The sequence below is a fragment of the Trichomycterus rosablanca genome, chromosome 2 (assembly GCF_030014385.1).
Source record: "Trichomycterus rosablanca isolate fTriRos1 chromosome 2, fTriRos1.hap1, whole genome shotgun sequence".
Taxonomy (NCBI): Eukaryota; Metazoa; Chordata; class Actinopteri; order Siluriformes; family Trichomycteridae; genus Trichomycterus; species Trichomycterus rosablanca.
In genome coordinates, this window is record NC_085989.1 from 33607234 (window position 1) to 33627888 (window position 20655).

The window sequence follows — 20655 nt, forward strand, 5'->3', positions numbered from 1 at the left end:
GAATATGCGGTCAGAGGCTGCGTTCCAAATCGCATCATTTTGTGCGATTTGGGACGCAGCTACAGAGATTGGTAGATGGAGAGGGCGCTGTTCAAAACAATGACGACATGCTAAAGGACAGGATGAAATCAATGCGCTGTAAAATATCTAGGCAAAGATGCAGGTATGATAGGGATTGTCGCGTCTGCATATCATAATATAACCAGAGTTAAGGCGAAAAAATACAATGAGAATAAAAAACGTATATATATTAAAAGTATATTCATTCCAGTGTTTATGTAACGTGGCAGCATTAAACTCGATGTGAAATGCTGAACACAGAGCACATCCCATATAATAAATAGAATTGTTTGATGGGAATATATTTAAAACTCCAGGACAAGTCTGCCCTACCATGAAGTGACCTATTTAGATATGTACACATAAGACACTATATTACACAGATTGGAATATTATTAAAAGAGAACCAATTAATATAGAAACCCACTTTTGTTATAAATTCGTTTGAACACCCTGCATTAACAAAAAAAAAACACATATCTCATATCTACAAAAAACTAATGATCGATTTCCAAGATAACACTTTACATATTAAGAGATGGGAACTGGAACTAAATACAGTTGTGGATATGTTTAGGATAACCAAGGGTTACACTTTTCCTTGGAATTACTGAGCCAATCACACCTGACAGACCCGACAGCCAATCCACCATCCCACCCAAACACCCACACCCAAACCCAAACACCCACCCACCCACACACACACACACACACACACACACCCACACCCTTTGGACCTTTGGAGTACTAGTCCAGTACCTTAACCATTAGGCTACAACTGCCCTTTAAATATAACTATTTTGGTATTTATTTTTAATATAATATTTAATACTACTTGTATCACAGGGGTCATTAATCCTACCATTGGACTTTCAATCACAAGGGCTTAACAATGTAAAGAAAAATCATCACAGTACTATTGCTTTATGTACACTATGTGGTCATAAGTATGTGGAAATTTTTTCATTTACTAAATTTGTTTTCCAGACTTGAAATGAATGTTTTCAATATTGTTTAGGGAAGGCCCTGTTCTCTTCCAGTATGACTATGCATCTTTGCACCGAACAAAGTCCATAAAGATATGATTTAGCAAACATGATGTCATAAAAATGTAATTAAATGTCACATATGGCTAGATGTGGACAAGAAAAGAAAAAACATGCATTATTAATAGTACAGCATGACCAGTATTTATTCGGCAAATAAATTGAAAAAAGACTACAATGATATAAACAAGTGCATTCATACTTATTTACACATAAAATACATTAAAATTACTTCGTCAAAGCAAGGTATAAGAATATTATACAATGATATTAAATAATGAAAGTACCTTCACAATGCAGAGCTTGTACCGATAAAATGTACCCTAATAACAAAGCTGCACGCACTGTTTGTCCACATTATCACACGTCAACCAGCGGGACCTCTTACTGAGTAATAGCCATGTAGTGACCATAATCAGCATCATTTTTTTTTTTTTTTACGCAAAATCATACCAGAATACCCTTATATAACCACAGCACTTCAAAATAACCACACGTTTCTGTGCTTTAGACACTTTCAGATAAAGAAACACACTAAAGCCTTCATTGAGAAAGAACAGGCACATTATTATATGATATGTAAAATTGTACTATATGATAAATGTAAAGAAATTTGTTAGTATTTACAAGTCTGTTTTTGCATTCGTCACAGACATATCTATATAACATATGCTTTTTGGACTAAACTGCTAACCAAAAGGAGAAGCACTTCATATTAGAAGTTTGTACGTAAACTACCAGGCGAGCTTTGTGTGGCTGTACCGAGGAGCTGCTTTTGTGCTTTCCAGCTTTATAACAGTACCTACTATAGGCAAAATAATGAATTTGATATGCTTAATCAAAACTGCAGATTTAATAAACAGAACTGTGCTAGTTCATTTTGACACACATTGCTAACCAGGTAGCTCTAACTTTAAAACATATACTCCACATCACAAATAAATTATAAACCATATGCAATATATAACACAATATATCTGGTTTTACCTTGCTTATTAGCCTTATGAAAGGATTTAGTAAGACGTACCATAGAAGTTGATTATATTGACATGAGCAACCCATTTCAGCATGAACTCCATGAAAATACTGATTGTAACCGCCTGCAAATGGCACAAACAACTACTTTTACATGATTTTTTTAAATGTGCTGTACACATAACATACTTCTTGATTTGTTTGAATCAGAATGTGTTAATGTATAAAATGTGTGCATTTTGGTTCTGCAGCAGTGTCACTAGCTGTGTCTGAATGTTAAGCATATTACATCACATTGCATTGCATTGAGGGCTTGATTCACGGCATTTAAATATTAACATCAAACATTTAATTCTTCTCTTAAAGAAATAATTCAGCTAAAAATCAAATGTACACAATTTCTTACTCGCCCAAAATGAACAGCTCTGTTTGGTGTCTGTTTACTTTTGTAGTATTGCATTGCAGCCACAGTGTTACCCAGAATGTTTTTCTATACATTCATGTACCTAATCTGGCCTCAAATCAGAGTGAGAAAGAAGACTGTGCTCTTTAAACGTAACTACTGCACGTGTGCAAGTGGAAAAGCCTGTCGCACTTAGTTTGCCTACTAGCCATAATAAGGAAATGTGGATTACAAATGACATTCATATCTGTGAATGATGTCAATGAACTGATAGAATGCAAAAGCATAGGATGCAACAGGCAAAATTTATATTGTTAAATGTATAGAATGCATGTTTGAAGTAATTTATGTGATGTCAATGTGGGTGAGATGCAGCCCAACAAAATTAATAATTATGCAACAAGTTAAAAAGTATAACATACTAATCCCCCCAGATCTCAGATTTCTAAAGAATGACGTTGTATCGTGAATCTAGATATTACATGTGTGGTAATATGTTTACCTACATTTGTAAATGGATATATTCGTACCTGCAATTTTTTAGAATGGGTTACTAAAAAATTAGAACATGTAGGCTCACCAAGGATAACTAAATTAATTATAGAATTTCTTAAAATATTTTGTTTATGCATTTTTTAACCCCTTTTTTTCCCTTTCAGCGCGTCCAATTGCCCGATTGCGTCATGCTTCCTCTCCACCAATGCTGATCCCTGCTCTGATTGAGGAGAACGAAGCGAACCCACGCCCGCTCCGACACGTGGGCAGCATGCCGTATGCATCTTATCACCTGCACTTTGACGAGTGCAGTGCAGCTCACTGTGTACGGAGAGACACACCCTGAGAGCACTCTTTTCTCATCTCTGTGCAGGCGCCATCATTCAGCCAGCAGAGGTCGTAATTGCACCAGTCATGGGAGAGAGACCTCATCTGGCTTTAGTCCCACGCCCTTATCTGAACAACCGGCCGAATCGTTGTTCATGTAGGCCACTCAGCCTTCAGCCAGGCAAGGCAGAGTGAGATTCGATACGACTGTATTCGAGATCCAGCTCTGGTTGCAGCGTGTATATTTTTACTGCTGCACCACCTGGTCCCTTCAATTTTTAACTCTATCTATAGTCAGTTATGTTTGCAGACTACAGCAAGCTGTTGCAAAGACTATGTATACAATGTGTTTTATGCACTATTTTCTTAGTGTGCAATACAATTAAAGTGTGGCGCCCAGGTGGTGCAGCGAGATATTCCGCTAACACACCAGTGTTGGGATTCTGAACTCTTCAAGTTTAAATTTCAGCTCTGCTATTGGTTGACTGGGCACCCCCTAGCAGGCACAATTGGTAGTACCTGTGGCAGACAAAATTGGCCTCTAGTCTGCTGGGTAAAAAAAACACCGGACAAAAATGGGTGGAGTCTTTGACACAGTGTAAGGGCGCCTGTACAGAAGTGAAGGAGCACAAAGATAGTGCATGGCTTTCTGTGCACGACTTTAAGAAGGGATTGATAGACATCTGTCTCGCGTGTGTCTCTCTGTTCAGATCCAGCTCTCCGACACTTTCGTAGTCAGGCTCCTTGTGCCCGTTACCCTGCTGCTCCTCTTCCTCACCGCTCTTTGAAATTTTGATGGTCTCGTACGCAGGGTCTGTGTTCTCTGGTGACTGCTCCTCAGGGGGTGATGGGTACATGTCTCTCACTGTGGCATACAGCTCGCTGGAGCCTGACTCTACCACCACTCCCCTGATCTCACCGATGCTGCTGTAGTCGTTTTCTTTCTCCACCACCAGTGGCTTCACTACTCTGGAGTACACGGCTGATACCTGCAGCAGGGGATGGAAGTCTGATCAGATTTTACACACAACAACAAGACTGGATATCAAAATTGCATTCATTAACAATGTATGTTTGAGCTGGGGAAGCATTTTGCCCTATATGTCTACAGCATTATGGTATTTTTATTAATAATTTACCACAGTTTACTATTAGGATTTATATATGCAATCCTGAGATCAACCCAACTAAATCCATAAAAGTACATATTTGGTCCATCTGAGATCTGAACTGATTTGACTTATGATGATTTTACTCTGACGCAGATCAAAGCTGTTTTGACACATAATTATACACCGACCAGGCATAACATTATGACCACTGACAGGTGAAGTGAATAACACTGAATATCTCTTCATCACAGCACTTGTTAGTAGGTGGGATATATTAGGCAGCAAGTGAACATTTTATTCTCAAAGTTGATGTGTTAGAAGCAGGAAAAATGGGCAAGTGTAAGGATTTGAGCGAGTTTGACAAGGGCCAAATTGTGATGGCTAGACGACTGGTCAGAGCATCTCCAAAACTGCAGCTCTTGTGGGGTGTTCCCAATCTGCAGTGGTCAGTATCTATCAAAAGTGGTCCAAGGAAGGAACAGTGGTAAACCGGCGACAGGGTCATGGGCGGCCAAGGCTCATTGATGGACGTAGGGAACGAAGGCTGGCCCGCATGGTCCGATCCAACAGACGAGCTACTGTAGCTGTCAGAATACACAATGCAATCACGGTTGCAGGGCTGTTTTGGAAGCAAAAGGGGCCAACACAATATTAGGAAGGTGGTCAAAATGTTATGCCTTGTTGGTATATTTACACATTTATATGTGTGTGTGTATATAAAATATTTTTTGTTTGCAACTGCTCCTGATCTCTCAAATTTGAGGGTGCCTTCTTCCAACTGCTGTTTTAAGATCTCTTCATATGATTAGATTTAGATCTAGACGTATTGCTGGCCACTCCACTGATTTATTGTAATCCATTTCTTAGTGCCTTTTGAAGTGTTTGGGTCATTGTTCTGCTGGAAGACCCATGACCTCTAAGGATAAGCCAGGTTTCTGAAAGTGGGCACAACATTGCTAGATAGACTTTAGGTTTCATGATGTCATGCACAGGCAAGGCAATCAGTGCAACAAAGCAAACCTAAACATCTGTAAGCCTCCACCATGTCTGACTGCAGGGACCATGTAATTTTTTTGTAAAGGCCTCAGTTCCTTTTCTGTAAATAGTACAATAATGTGCTTTACCAAAAAGCTCTATTTGCAATCTAAATCCATAGTGCAATCTGTTCATCATGTGTGCTAAAATGTATTACTTTTTTATTAGTGTAAAATAACAAGCTATTAAAATAATAATCTATTATTTTTTTAATATGACAGTTATATTATTAAGCTATGGTATGACCACAACCTAACAAAAAGAAGTAATCCATACGCTCCAAGATAAAAGCAAGCTCAAAACGATTTGACAGCATCTGGCTAGGCAAGATTAATGCATGGCCGACACTCATACCCTGCCTGACTGATAAGACAAATCACCGCTGGTCCACTCACACACAAGCAGCGCTGAGGTGCATACAGAGTGTTAAGGGTCAACCCTAAACCAAGCACAGACAACGTGAGTGCTGGGGGAGGAGGCATTTGTTGACTTTACTCTGTCTGGTCCACAGGTGGCGCAGTTGGACTGCAGAAAAGAGCAGACCTGCTGTCATACACACCTCACCTTCATTACTGACTCAAAACAAGCTTCAGGTGGAAGGACAAAGGAGGCAGAAATACAGACATAACAGAGGGTTAGACAAATGTTAAAGTGGAGGGTTCTGAATGCCAGTAGAGGGACTAAGCGTATGTAGATGGTGATGTGAATCTCATGCTGCGAGCAAATGGTGGCTCTTCCTGAACGCGCAGCAGGAGCTGTCCGCTCTCCTCTACAGATGGCTTCATTTGTATGCTGTGGCTGCACAGCCACCCAGTGTCAGCTGGCTAAAAAGTCATAATTAAGCAGAAGTCGCTGGTTATTGTTCTCCTGCTGCATCTAACAGAACGCTTGCCCATGAGACCCTAACTTCATAACTTGCAGATGAGAAACCAACTGTTTACTTACTCGGACAACTAACAGGATGCCATTCTGTTTTCAACCTGTATTTACTGTTTTTGTTTTAAAAGTGTCATTTCTCACAAAGCAGATGCAAGCTAGTATCGATCGCCTGACTTGCAGTGTTCTGCACATATAGCAATGTAACAAATCGGTACAGAGGTACGGACAAATAAAGAGGAATGATGTTTTACTTGTTATTGTCTGCCTCCAAATGCAGCCATTGATTGTTTGACCAAAGTGGGCCTGAAGCCTACCTGAAACACTGGGTACGAGGCAGGGATGGACACAGGAGAATGTGACAATCCATTATGAAGCAACTTCAAGTTGCCTATTAGCATGATTTTAGAAGAATTGTAAGTTAGTTTGTTTGTTTTTTAGGATTTTAACATCATGTTTTACACTTTGGTTACATTCATGACAGGAACGGTAGTTACTCATTACACAAGATTCATCAGTTCACAAGATTATATCGAACACATCATGGACAATTTAGTATCTTCAATTCACCTCACTTGCATGTCTTTGGACTGTGGGAGGAAACCGGAGCACCTGGAGTAAACTCACGCAGACACGGGGAGAACATGCAAACTCCACACAGATAGGACCCTGACCGCCCCAACTGGGGATCGAACCCAGGACAGAAGAATTTTAGTAAGAAAAAATTAGAACCAGGCGTATACTTAGTTGGACATAGGGGGCACATGCCAAATTTCTTATACACAGTGACTGGAAGCGAGATTGAAACCCAGGTCCTAGGGCACACAATCAGTTCTGCTTTCTGGGAGAAAATATTTGCATTCATTCTACACATTTGACCCAAGTGTGTGAATGGATTTAAAGCTGGTCCATCCTTATTGTGTTAGCTGCTGTGCAAATAAAAAGATATGCATGATCCCACAATATATTGTGTATCATAATTCATAATCATGTCACTTTAAACAAGTGGCTTCTAGAAAATCTGTCAAATACGAATACAAGGAATTTAATTCTGCCACCATTCGTGGGTAGCACTGTCGCCCGACAGCAAGAAGGTCCTGGGTTCGATTCCCAGGTGAAGCAGCCCGAGTCCTTTCTGTGTGGAGTTTGCATGTTCTCCCAGTGTCAAGTCAAGTCAAATTTATTTATATAGTGCTTTTTACAATGGACATTGTCTCAAAGCAACTTTGCAGAATCCAGGACCAACAGACAAAAAAAAAACCCTATTGAGCAAGCCAAGGCCGACAGTGGCAAGGAAAAACTCCCTTACAATTACAGGAGAGGAACCTTGAGAGGATCCAGACAACCCGTGTCTGTGTGGGTTTTCTCTGAGAGCTTCGTTTTCACTTACAGTCCAAAAAATGTTAGTTAGATGAATCGCAGATGGAAAACAGCCCATGATAACATGATGTTAAAATGCTAATAAATAAAATAAATAAATTCTGCCAACATAAAGTTAAATGGGTTGAAGTGATTGATATGGGCTTTTTTTGAATGTTAAAGAACATGAACGTAATATTTTCACTGCAACTAAATGTAATAAAATTAAAATAATAAGTGCTAATTGTTTTAATCTAATTAAAACTTTTTTCAGGAAAAATAATGGGACAATTTAAATAGTCAACTTCATTACTCTGTTGAAAGTCTTGCACCATGTGATTAAGAAGAGTTCAGATACACTGACTGCTATTATATCATTTTGCAACAAGGCAGATTTCCAACATTAAGATAAAGCCATTACATGGTACACAGATTTATGGGCTTCTCAACCCAAAGCCCAGCAATCCCATCCCCCAATCCTTAAAACTTTCCTCCCTGCCATGTGAACTATTTGTAGTGATTTATATGGACTATTAATTAGGCACAGCCACGTTTGGTTATTACTTTTTGGGATATTACTAATTTTTATATTAAATTTGTTGTCTGTTTTTATTTATATTTATATATATATATATATATATATATATATATATATATATATATATATGTATATATATATATATGTATTATATTTATATTATTTATATATAATATATACAGGTGCTTGGGTGGAACAGCGTCTGTCATAAAAGCCCACCACGAGTTAAAATCTCAGCTGTGCTATAGGCCAGCTGGGCATCCACAAAGACATGACTGGCTATGTCTGAGTAGGTGGCCAAAGCTCTGCAATGGATTGCCGTCCTGCGCCCAGTGTTTCAGAGTTTCAGTGAACCAGACCCACTATGACCCTATATATCACCCACCCTTGGGTGTTCTCAGTGCACACCCTCTAAATCTACCATCACACATACACATCAGATTTTTCTCACCTCTCCATTGGACAGTGCAGAGATGTTATGGTTGTCGTTCTCATCAAGTACTTTATCTGGTATAGGTGGAGGATTCTCATCTTCAGCCTCCTCCATAACCAAGCATCGGGCCTCCACGTCTGCGCTGTAGCGGCTCTTCTTGTTTAGGTCGATGGAGGCGTACTCTGCACCGTTGACGATCGGGTACGGGTCAGGCTTGCCCAAGATGGGGCTTGCATGCCCATTGGGCAGAGTGGACATGGGCTCGTCAGGGCTTATTGTGCCATTGGACAGGACCGGACGTTTCAGATCTTTTACTGTCTCATAGGGTGAGTCTTCCACAATGGGATCAGGTGGGGCTCCGTCCTTTAGCACTTCGTATGTGTCTTCCCCGGATGTCCCACATGCAACGGAGGTGTCATTTGCTACTGGCAGCGTGCTGGTACAGGGAATGCTGGGCAACTCACGGTCCTGGGGGCACTTGGAGGAGCGATGCTCCGAGTGGCTCGACAGCATCTCCTCTGAAGGGTGCGGGCTCGTATCCATGGTGTCTGTGAGAACTGAGAACAGAACAACCAAAGAATGTAAAGGTAAGCAGTTACACAATTAAAAATAAGTTTTTAAATCAAATTATAAGAAATGTGCATATTCATCTGTCCTTTTGTATAATAAACAAACAAACAAATAAATAAATATATAAATTAATGAGAAGTGCTTATCTTTGCAGGCAACTCTGTAACTAACTATTGTATAATTATACGGAATTTTTAATAATTATAAATCTTTCCCTATCAGGGTATCAATGTGACACTGATACACAACATGGGTTATATGGACCCGGATTTAATCATTGTCTTCTTTCACTGTCTGTAAGGAGTTTTGCATGTTCTACCCATGTCCCCCCTGCTTTTCTGCAGGTACCTCAATTTTCCTCCCACTTAAAACTAAAAACAAGCTGAAGGTGGTGGATTGGCTGCTCAAAACTGCCCCTAGAAGATATTTCTGCCTTGGGGTCATTGTTTTTGGGTGGCATCAGTACCCACTGGATGACATCCTGGACCCACCAGGATCCTGATCTTTAGATGTTTTCATCTTTTGATTTCCCCTATTAATAAGTAAGTAAGTAGCTGTATGTTCTATTTTTATTAACTTTTATATTTATAGGTCAGTGCAAAAAACCCTGGTGAAATTAAATATTATATTAAACAACACAAACACACATAACAAACAAGTATTCATCCAATCTGTTACATTTATACTTATTGTCTTTTGACTTTGTAAGCATATGCCTTTAGTATAAATAAAAAGATAATATTCACAGTTTCAGCAATGTATATATGTAAAAACTCCATAATAATAAAAGTTCAATGTAAAATAAAAATAAAAATTCTAGATGACTGGTTACTTAACCAGTAGCAATCGTAATGAAGGTGAAGTTCTCAGGAAGAAAAGCATTAAACAAAACTTGAAAAGGAAAATAAGTCATAGCAAACACCCTAAACACTTGTGTCAGTACAACTGGTCTGATAATTCACATCAGGAATGTTCAAGAAACCATAAGTCATCCCCAGTCAAGACTGACCCTGGCAATATCATGTAACCAGGTACCAGGTAAGAGAAAAAAGGCAAAATACGCTAATTATTTCTTACCACAGGTATTTCATAGTTATTTTGTTATTAATTTGTGGAGTTTACAGCATTAAGCAGACAGTTCCAAAGCAACTTATAAAAGTGCGTCCTCAGTAAACAGTTCATTGCTCATGGACAAATAGACAACAGTCTAAAAACATGAACGTGTCAAAAAGACCTTTTGTGTTTCTTTTCTTTTTTTTTTTTTTTATAAATAGAAACACGTAAGTACAATGTTTTCATTCAAGTACGCAATGACGAGGTGGGCCTTTAGTTGTCTTTTAAAGAAAAAGATGATGGAAGAATGGAAGCTTTGTTTAACCATTTTGAACATACCAACATTGTTTATGCTTAGAAATAAGTGTCTTATATATATATATATATATATATATATATATATATATATATATATATATACACAGTGTATCACAAAAGTGAGTACACCCCTCACATTTCTGCAGATATTTAAGTATATCTTTTCATGGGACAACACTGACAAAATGACACTTTGACACAATGAAAAGTAGTCTGTGTGCAGCTTATATAACAGTGTAAATTTATTCTTCCCTCAAAATAACTCAATATACAGCCATTAATGTCTAAACCACCGGCAACAAAAGTGAGTACACCCCCAAGAGACTACACCCCTAAATGTCCAAATTGAGCACTGCTTGTCATTTTCCCTCCAAAATGTCATGTGATTTGTTGGTGTTACTAGGTCTCAGGTGTGCATAGGGAGCAGGTGTGTTCAATTTAGTAGTACAGCTCTCACACTCTCTCATACTGGTCACTGAAAGTTCCAACATGGCACCTCATGGCAAAGAACTCTCTGAGGATCCTAAAAGACGAATTGTTGCGCTACATGAAGATGGCCAAGGCTACAAGAAGATTGCCAACACCCTGAAACTGGGCTGCAGCACAGTGGCCAAGATTATCCAGCGTTTTAAAAGAGCAGGGTCCACTCAGAACAGACCTCGAGTTGGTCGTCCAAAGAAGCTGAGTGCACGTGCTCAGCGTCACATCCAACTGCTGTCTTTGAAAGATAGGCGCAGGAGTGCTGTCAGCATTGCTGCAAAGATTGAAAAGGTGGGGGGTCAGCCTGTCAGTGCTCAGACCATACGCCGCACACTACATCAAATTGGTCTGCATGGCTGTCACCCCAGAAGGAAGCCTCTTCTGAAGTCTCTACACAAGAAAGCCCGCAAACAGTTTGCTGAAGACATGTCAACAAAGGACATGGATTACTGGAACCATGTCCTATGGTCTGATGAGACCAAGATTAATTTGTTTGGTTCAGATGGTCTCAAGCATGTGTGGCGGCAATCAGGTGATGAGTACAAAGATAAGTGTGTCATGCCTACAGTCAAGCATGGTGGTGGGAATGCCATGGTCTGGGGCTGCATGAGTGCAGCAGGTGTTGGGGAGTTACATTTCATTGAGGGACACATGAACTCCAATATGTACTGTGAAATACTGAAGCAGAGCACGATCCCCTCCCTCCGGAAACTGGGTCGCAGGGCAGTGTTCCAGCATGATAATGACCCCAAACACACCTCTAAGACGACCACTGCTTTATTGAAGAGGCTAAGGGTAAAGGTGATGGACTGGCCAAGCATGTCTCCAAACCTAAACCCAATAGAACATCTTTGGGGCATCCTCAAGCGGAAGGTGGAGGAGCGCAAAGTCTCGAATATCCGCCAGCTCCGTGATGTCATCATGGAGGAGTGGAAAAGCATTCCAGTGGCAACCTGTGAAGCTCTGGTAAACTCCATGCCCAGGAGAGTTAAGGCAGTTCTGGGAAATAATAATGGCCACACAAAATATTGACACTTCAGGAACTTTCACTAAGGGGTGTACTCACTTTTGTTGCCGGTGGTTTAGACATTAATGGCTGTATATTGAGTTATTTTGAGGGAAGAATAAATTTACACTGTTTTATAAGCTGCACACAGACTACTTTTCATTGTGTCAAAGTGTCATTTTGTCAGTGTTGTCCCATGAAAAGATATACTTAAATATCTGCAGAAATGTGAGGGGTGTACTTACTTTTGTGATACACTGTATATATATATATATATACTGTATATATATTTGTTTTGTACTATATTTAAGCAGACAGTCAAAAGACATTATGTAAGTAAATGTGAGGGGATAAAATAGAAGTAGTTGAATTCTGATAAACTACTTAAAATATAAAGCGTTTTACCTGTACCACTTGTAAGAGGCCCATTGTGGGAGCTACTAGCTGCCAGATCAGTGCCGTGACTGACCGTATCTGCTGATTGGCTACATGTTTCCTTTTCTGACACCTGCACAGAAAAAGAATACAAATCTTAAGAACATCTTTGAGTGTCTGCAATGCTCTCACGGAAATAAAATATATGCATGCAGAAAGTCACTACATAGCACCACCTCGTGGCTGCTAGCTGCTGTGAACCACAACCAGTATTTCAGTCAGTAGGTTAACACAAAAGCACTCAAAGATCCTATTTATCCTGTCAGCCTGTGACAGAACCTGCCATCTAGCTAAGCACCTAGTTCATGTTCCCCACTGCAGGGATGCATTACTGAGGAAAGGTTGTGCTGTAGATATCCATCAATGCTAAAAGGAAATTTGTATCCTCCAAACTGTGGACGTACGCATGACAGCATGTTATCACACGGGTACACTGGCAAATTCCTGCCAAAAGCTTTACTGCCGGCCTTACACACCCATCACATCAGACTAACATGGATGTGTTTCATTCTGTTTATCTGATTCAGTATTTAGATCAACATGTCAAAAAGTTAAATTGCTGTAACGCAGGCATAGTCCTGTGGAACGGCAAATATTTTAGGCTAATGTAAAATAATGAGGTTGTTTTTTACGCTTATACACTGAAAATAACACAAATATAATATAAAAAAACACTAAAATACAATTGAAAAACAGTTAAAAATCAGTAAAAACACAATAAAACCGGCACCTAACTTCTTTATTGTTTCTTTATGCTTCTTAATCATGGAGATGTTTGATCTTGGAACCGTATTCTTTAGCGAGTTCACTAAAGGCGCATTCAGTGGCTGTGCCGTTTTTTCCTATGGACAGTGACAGTGCTCAAAGTTTAAAGTGGAGGAATTTTATTAGTGGAGAGAACTAACGAGCAGTAATTATTAAGAGAAATTTAGTGTTCTTTTAATACATTAAGTCACATTAGGCTTTTGTTTAATGATAAGCATTTTAGATTCTCACAATTTCTCAGCACCCTGAGCTATAACACAAGTTTAAGGGTACAAATTTCTCGACGAATTAAAAGATTTCAAGTTTAGGGAACGTCAAGATATAAGGTACCACTGTGTAGATACATTATTCTTCAATCAGATAGTGCACAGGTTTAACATATGTTAAACTATATAGCTAAATTATGTGTAATAATACACTCCTGTGTATTATTATTTTCGTGTGTTTTAGCTACACCCATTACCAACTGTATAAAATCAAATTTCTAAATGAAATCCTGTTCAAACATTACTGTTGCATAGATGTTTACTTGGTTTAATGAGTTTGGGGTAGGTTATCCATAAACCTTTGGCCATGAAGTCTATATTTTTCTGTAATATGTAGTTACTTTATATTTAGCAAATGTTACATTATGTATGTATTATGTAAATCTCAGCAGTTCTATTGGCCAGTCAAGCATCTACACGCACGTGTTTGACTATGTTGGGATCCAGGGTTGGGTGGGTGTTTAGTCAAGTCATTGGGAGGTGTACTTGTCAGTGCGCTCTCTGTGCCGGGCCCAAGTTTTGGAGAAAAAAAGCAGATCTGTGTCAGGAAGGGTATCTTATCAGGTTTGTAGACCAGATCCGCTGTGACAACACATAAATATTGAAGCAGCCAAAAAAACTGAAAAGTGTCTCCACAATAAATATAACCACAATTTTAGTTAGAAAAATAACAGCCTCATCCAATCTGGCAGAAAGATGAGTTCCTGTTTCACATAAGGCAGCAGAAGACTGCATGTTAAAAACAATCTGGCAACCATACTCAGACATGGTACCACAATAAAAGCTTGATACCAGCAACAATAAAAGCTTGATACTTTCCCACACTTCCCACACTGTGTGTGTGTGTGTGTGTGTGTCAAATGAGATTTTGATAGATGCTCCACGCTTTTAAACAATGCTGAACTCCTGACCTTTTGTCTCACATGATAATTTGCCAGCCTCCATGCAGAGGGCACATGCACTGAAAGGCTCCCCGTGTACCCTGACCAGACAATGCACTGAGTCTGCCTGCTTCATGTTTTCCTCCCACTGAGAGTAATCCACAAAGCTCTTTCAGTGTGCTCGCTCTACCCCTAAGCTCACAACATCAAATAAACCCCACAATAACAACATTATGACAGTCCTCTGCAAAACAGCTTCAGCCACAGCTCCCCACATCACAACATTTAATGCTGTTCAAAACGCCTTCAAAGTGATGAAAAGAAATGTATGCTATGGGGCTCTGCTTTAAATATCAGCCATGCATGATCTGAAATGCTGAAAATCCTTCACATGAAAAGCGTCTCACTAACGTACCCCATTCATCAGGTTCTCATGGTCTCCAGGGATCTGTGACGCTTTCTTTTGCCTAGAAAAAAGGAGAGAAGAAACATTACCAAAATATGCTAATTACTGATTACTCAGAGAATTAATTAACTGGATCTTAATGCCTCAAGATAAATGGTTAGATTCAAAGTGCATAGCAAATTCTGTGGGAAATTAGCTGTACAAATAGTGTGCAGGAAAACATATGTATATATAAACCATATGTATGTAAATACATACATACGTGTACACACATACATATATATACAGTGTATCACAAAAGTGAGTACACCCCTCACATTTCTGCAGATATTTAAGTATATCTTTTCATGGGACAACACTGACAAAATGACACTTTGACACAATGAAAAGTAGTCTTTGTGCAGCTTATATAACAGTGTAAATTTATTCTTCCCTCAAAATAACTCAATATACAGCCATTAATGTCTAAACCACTGGCAACAAAAGTGAGTACACCCCTTAGTGAAAGTTCCTGAAGTGTCAATATTTTGTGTGGCCACCATTATTTCCCAGAACTGCCTTAACTCTCCTGGGCATGGAGTTTACCAGAGCTTCACAGGTTGCCACTGGAATGCTTTTTCACTCCTCCATGACGACATCACGGAGCTGGCGGATATTCGAGACTTTGCGCTCCTCCACCTTCCGCTTGAGGATGCCCCAAAGATGTTCTATTGGGTTTAGGTCTGGAGACATGCTTGGCCAGTCCATCACCTTTACCCTCAGCCTCTTCAATAAAGCAGTGGTCGTCTTAGAGGTGTGTTTGGGGTCATTATCATGCTGGAACACTGCCCTGCGACCCAGTTTCCGGAGGGAGGGGATCATGCTCTGCTTCAGTATTTCACAGTACATATTGGAGTTCATGTGTCCCTCAATGAAATGTAACTCCCCAACACCTGCTGCACTCATGCAGCCCCAGACCATGGCATTCCCACCACCATGCTTGACTGTAGGCATGACACACTTATCTTTGTACTCCTCACCTGATTGCCGCCACACATGCTTGAGACCATCTGAACCAAACAAATTAATCTTGGTCTCATCAGACCATAGGACATGGTTCCAGTAATCCATGTCCTTTGTTGACATGTCTTCAGCAAACTGTTTGCGGGCTTTCTTGTGTAGAGACTTCAGAAGAGGCTTCCTTCTGGGGTGACAGCCATGCAGACCAATTTGATGTAGTGTGCGGCGTATGGTCTGAGCACTGACAGGCTGACCCCCCACCTTTTCAATCTCTGCAGCAATGCTGACAGCACTCCTGCGCCTAGCTTTCAAAGACAGCAGTTGGATGTGACGCTGAGCACGTGCACTCAGCTTCTTTGGACGACCAACGCAAGGTCTGTTCTGAGTGGAACCTGCTCTTTTAAAACGCTGGATGATCTTGGCCACTGTGCTGCAGCTCAGTTTCAGGGTGTTGGCAATCTTCTTGTAGCCTTGGCCATCTTCATGTAGCGCAACAATTCGTCTTTTAAGATCCTCAGAGAGTTCTTTGCCATGAGGTGCCATGTTGGAACTTTCAGTGACCAGTATGAGAGAGTGTGAGAGCTGTACTACTAAATTGAACACAACTGCTCCCTATGCACACCTGAGACCTAGTAACACTAACAAATCACATGACATTTTGGAGGGAAAATGACAAGCAGTGCTCAATTTGGACATTTAGGGGTGTAGTCTCTTAGGGGTGTACTCACTTTTGTTGCCGGTGGTTTAGACATTAATGGCTGTATATTGAGTTATTTTGAGGGAAGAATAAATTTACACTGTTATATAAGCTGCACACAGACTACTTTTCATTGTGTCAAAGTGTCATTTTGTCAGTGTTGTCCCATGAAAAGATATACTTAAATATCTGCAGAAATGTGAGGGGTGTACTCATTTTTGTGATACACTGTACATGTATATACATACTGTACATATCTGTGTGTATACATCTATCTATCTATAATTATATATATATATATATATATATATATATATATATATATATATAAAAATGTGGACATAATTTGAAGATCCCTTACTGTATACAGTATATCCCACCCATTAACAGGTGGCGTGCTGAGGAGATAATCAGTGTTCTTCACTTCACCTGTCAGTGGTCATAATGTTATGCCTTGTCGGTGTATATATCCGCACTTTTTATATTTTCGTTGGAAACGGTGAGGACGGGATAAGTAGTAATTGGTCGTGTCTGAGAGACTGACAGAGAGCTTATAGTCCGGATTTAGCGCCATCTGATTTCCACTTTTTTGGACGCTCAAATAAGCTTTAAGGTGCATCAGTGGCTACTCGCTCAACCAAAAACATTTTTTGCTGATGGCATTAAAAAGTTGGTACGATGCTGAGAAAAAGCATCGGAAGGTGAGCGTGTAGAAAGTGATATCATTTGTTTCTGAAATTCTTAATAAATAGAGTTTACAAAAAAAAAAGCAGAAACTTTTTGAAGAACCCTATGTGTGTGTGTGTGTGTGTGTGTGTGTGTACATATACTGTATATATATATATATATATATATATATATATATAGATGAATGAATAGATAGATAGATAGATAGATAGATAGATAGATAGATAGATAGATAGATAGATAGATAGATAGATAGATAGATAGATAGATATGTGAAAGAAAGAGGGAGAGAATCACTAGAATCACTACTGTTATTTAGGACCACTATTTAGTAAGTAGTTTGCAGTTTGGAACACAGTCTTGAACTGTTGAATTCAGAGATAGGCCTTTACATTTTAAAGAATTTGAATGCAAATTCTTATTTTATCACATCATGTGTTTATAAATCTATAAACGTTTTGCTTAAGGAAACTAATATGCTGTTGATGTCAATAAGGCTTGGGTTACAATGCTGAAGTACCACCAGCATTAGCTGAGAGGATGCATTGGTACTCACCCTTGGCAGCTGGCGCAAAACGCCACCAGGAGCGCAATCAGCAGGAGGGCAGAGATTGTAGTCAGAGTGCTCACCAGGGCTAGGTCACTACTGACCTCTGACCCTGCAACCTCTGAACCCCACAGAGCACTCAACACAGGAGCCATTACACATTACACCAAGCAGTCGCTTACATCGGCCATGCGCTAATTACTGCAAAAGCTAGAGGGAGAAAAAGAGAGAGATTTATCATTCAGTTTGTAAAGAAGCTTTGGCAATACAAATGTGAATATTTGGCATGCCAATGAAGCACCTTAAATTGAATAAAACTGAGATAATTAGCATATGATGTTATTATTAGCCACCAAGCACACTGTTAATAAAAGCATGTATGTTTTCAGTGTGAAACAAAAGCACATAATAATAATAATCAACTAATTAGCATAATACTGCATTTTTAATCTCGATGCTGTTATTTTCTCACATGACAAACATCAACAGCCAGAAGAGGGCACTCAAGTGCAAAGTATACATACAAATAAACATTCGTTTAATGTCGGTGGGTCCAATTCACAGGGTGAGGGGTAGGAAACACCCTGGACAGCTCACCAGACTATCACAGAGCACACACGCGCACACACACACACTCAGGGCAATTTAGTATCTCCAATTAACCTGACTGCATGTCTTTGGACTGTGGGAGGAAACCGGAGCACCCAGAGGAACCCTCACAGACACAGTGAGAACATGCAAACTCCACACAGAAAGGACCCAGACTGCTCCAACTGTGAATTGAACCCTGAACCTTCTTGCTGTGTGGCAACACCAAGCCACCGGGCCACCCACAAATCAACATGCCAACTACAGCATGTACTGTAAATATATTGTATAATCATATAGAGAACTTGCAAAAACTCCACACAGACAATTCTGGATAAGATGCCGTCCTATTACAGACCGAGTTAATTAACTGAGTTTTAGGCAAATAAGCTGCTCAAAACACTCAGACATGTTGGAACAGATCGTGTTGTCTGTGAGTGGGCTATGAAAAAGCCTATTGTACCATTGAAGGACATATGTAAATGTTACTGGGAAGTTGGATGAATATGCCTAAGGATATTCCTAATTACAGTTCTAAGAATATCAGCAAGGCCTATGAAATCATTGTCTTGTTTGCAAATAAACTGATCTGTATCCAGATGAACAACAAAATCAATCATTCCAAACAAATATGTTTTGTTCCTAATTTGTCTTCTATAGAAAAAAAAGCAATCCTACCTGGTCACTTGCTTGGATCTGGGTGTCCTTACCTGCAATAGAACAGATAAGAAAAAGAAGGATTAAAATCTGTGAACATAGAGGGCAAACGGAAAGTAAATTGCTTGTCTGCCCTCAGCCTGCCATGCTGATGGACATCCTGATATGATAAACTCTATGACATCATGCACAACTGTATTCATCAGGATAGTGGGAACTCTCTGTGGGTGGTGGAACCATTTCCTTCATGATTGTGGAATAAAAATGGGCAATGTGATCATTTAAGCCGAGTTCTCCCAGTAACATGACAGCTTCCAGTCTGGTGAAGGCAAAACGTAAGACACCAAGCAAAAGCTCCTTTTGAAGTGCAGCTCATGCAACACCAATAGCTAAATCAACAACACAATGAGCCTCTCTAATGCATGCCTACAGATTTTAACAAAGCTTACACAACGGTGCTATATACAGTAAAAGAGAACAAGTATTCAACCCCTTTAGCTATATTTATTTAACCTAATATACTCTCAGTGCACTTTAAATATACAATTCAGACTGGTCACTGTTGGGCAGCAGATCTTTCAGTGTCATGACTATACCTATAAAATACATTTCCTCATTCTCTCTGAGAGTCTCACTCACTTTCCTACTTTAAAGCTCTGCTTAAAACTTTCTGCTTTAGTCGGTTCTTTCATTCTTTTACTCACCTTTTTTCCCTGCCTCTGTAAAGCAACCTTGGATATGAAAAAATGCACCATATAAAGTAAACTTGGTTATAAGAGTCTCTCTGCTCGACTTGCAATTTCAAAGGTATACATAAAAAAATGCAAGCAGGCACTTTTACATTTGTTAAAAACCACTGTCTGAAGTATAGAGCTATTTTGGCATATGTTTGGGGTTGTCGTCTTGTTTAAATGTTCATATTTCATTTTTAGTAAACATTTTAATAACACACAAGCTTTTTTTCTGTCACAAGATTTTTATTGCAGTTCCAGGGAGGCATTAATGCCTTAAAATATTTAATATATAAGTCTAAAGTTGTAGTTATATTAAGTAATGCCTTCAAAAATTAACAATTTTACATTTAAAGTTTAGCTATTGTGAATAATAGTGAAGTAGTTCAGTGATTTAAAAGTACAGATGATACCCGGCACTCATACTGGGATGTAATTTAGCCTCAATAAATCATATTGTTCTATTTTTCATTCATACATGAGACAGAGTTTTCACTCTACTGACACTACACTCACAGTATAATTCCTCACAAACATCAGTTTGTTTGTTTATTAAGATTTAAACATCATGTTTTACACTTTGGTGACAGAAACGGTAGTTACTCATTACACAAAGTTCATCAGTTTACAAGTTTTAATGTCAAACACAGTCATGGACAATTTTTTATCTCCAATTCACCTCACTTGCATGTTTTTTTGACTATGAGAGGAAACCGGAGCTCCTGGAGTAAACCCACGCAGACACAAGGAGAACATGCAAACTCCAGAAAGGAAGGACTCGGACCACTCCACCTGGGGATCGAACCCAGGATCTTCTTGCTGTGAGGCGACAGTGCTACCCACTGAGCCACCGTGCCGCCCCAAATATCAGTTAAAAAACAACAGCAGTCACAATGGGATATACTGACAA

General features: G+C 39.4%; 1 protein-coding gene across 1 annotated transcript; it reads right to left on the bottom strand.

Moving 5' to 3' along the window:
* Window positions 1–2119: 2119 nt before the first annotated feature.
* Window positions 2120–19054, bottom strand: pag1 (phosphoprotein membrane anchor with glycosphingolipid microdomains 1). Its single transcript, XM_062986136.1, has 7 exons — window positions 19036–19054; window positions 17779–17979; window positions 14849–14900; window positions 12492–12594; window positions 8678–9216; window positions 3999–4295; window positions 2120–2206 (listed from the first exon to the last, which is right to left on the bottom strand). The coding sequence occupies exons 2-7, from the start codon at window positions 17922–17924 to the stop codon at window positions 2120–2122; spliced, it is 1224 nt and encodes a 407-aa protein (XP_062842206.1). The 5' UTR covers window positions 17925–17979; window positions 19036–19054.
* Between the last annotated feature and the right edge of the window lie 1601 nt (window positions 19055–20655).

Coding starts and splice junctions, on each gene's coding strand:
- pag1 (XM_062986136.1), bottom strand. CDS start 17,924: ATGGCTCCTGTGTTGAGTGCTCTGTGGGGTTCAGAGGTTGCAGGGTCA. Junction 9,217..12,491: donor GCCTCTTACAAGTGGTACAG/GTAAAACGCTTT, acceptor TTCTGTTCTCAG/TTCTCACAGACACCATGGAT. Junction 2,207..3,998: donor ATCTGAACAGAGAGACACAC/GCGAGACAGATG, acceptor TGCCATTTGCAG/GCGGTTACAATCAGTATTTT.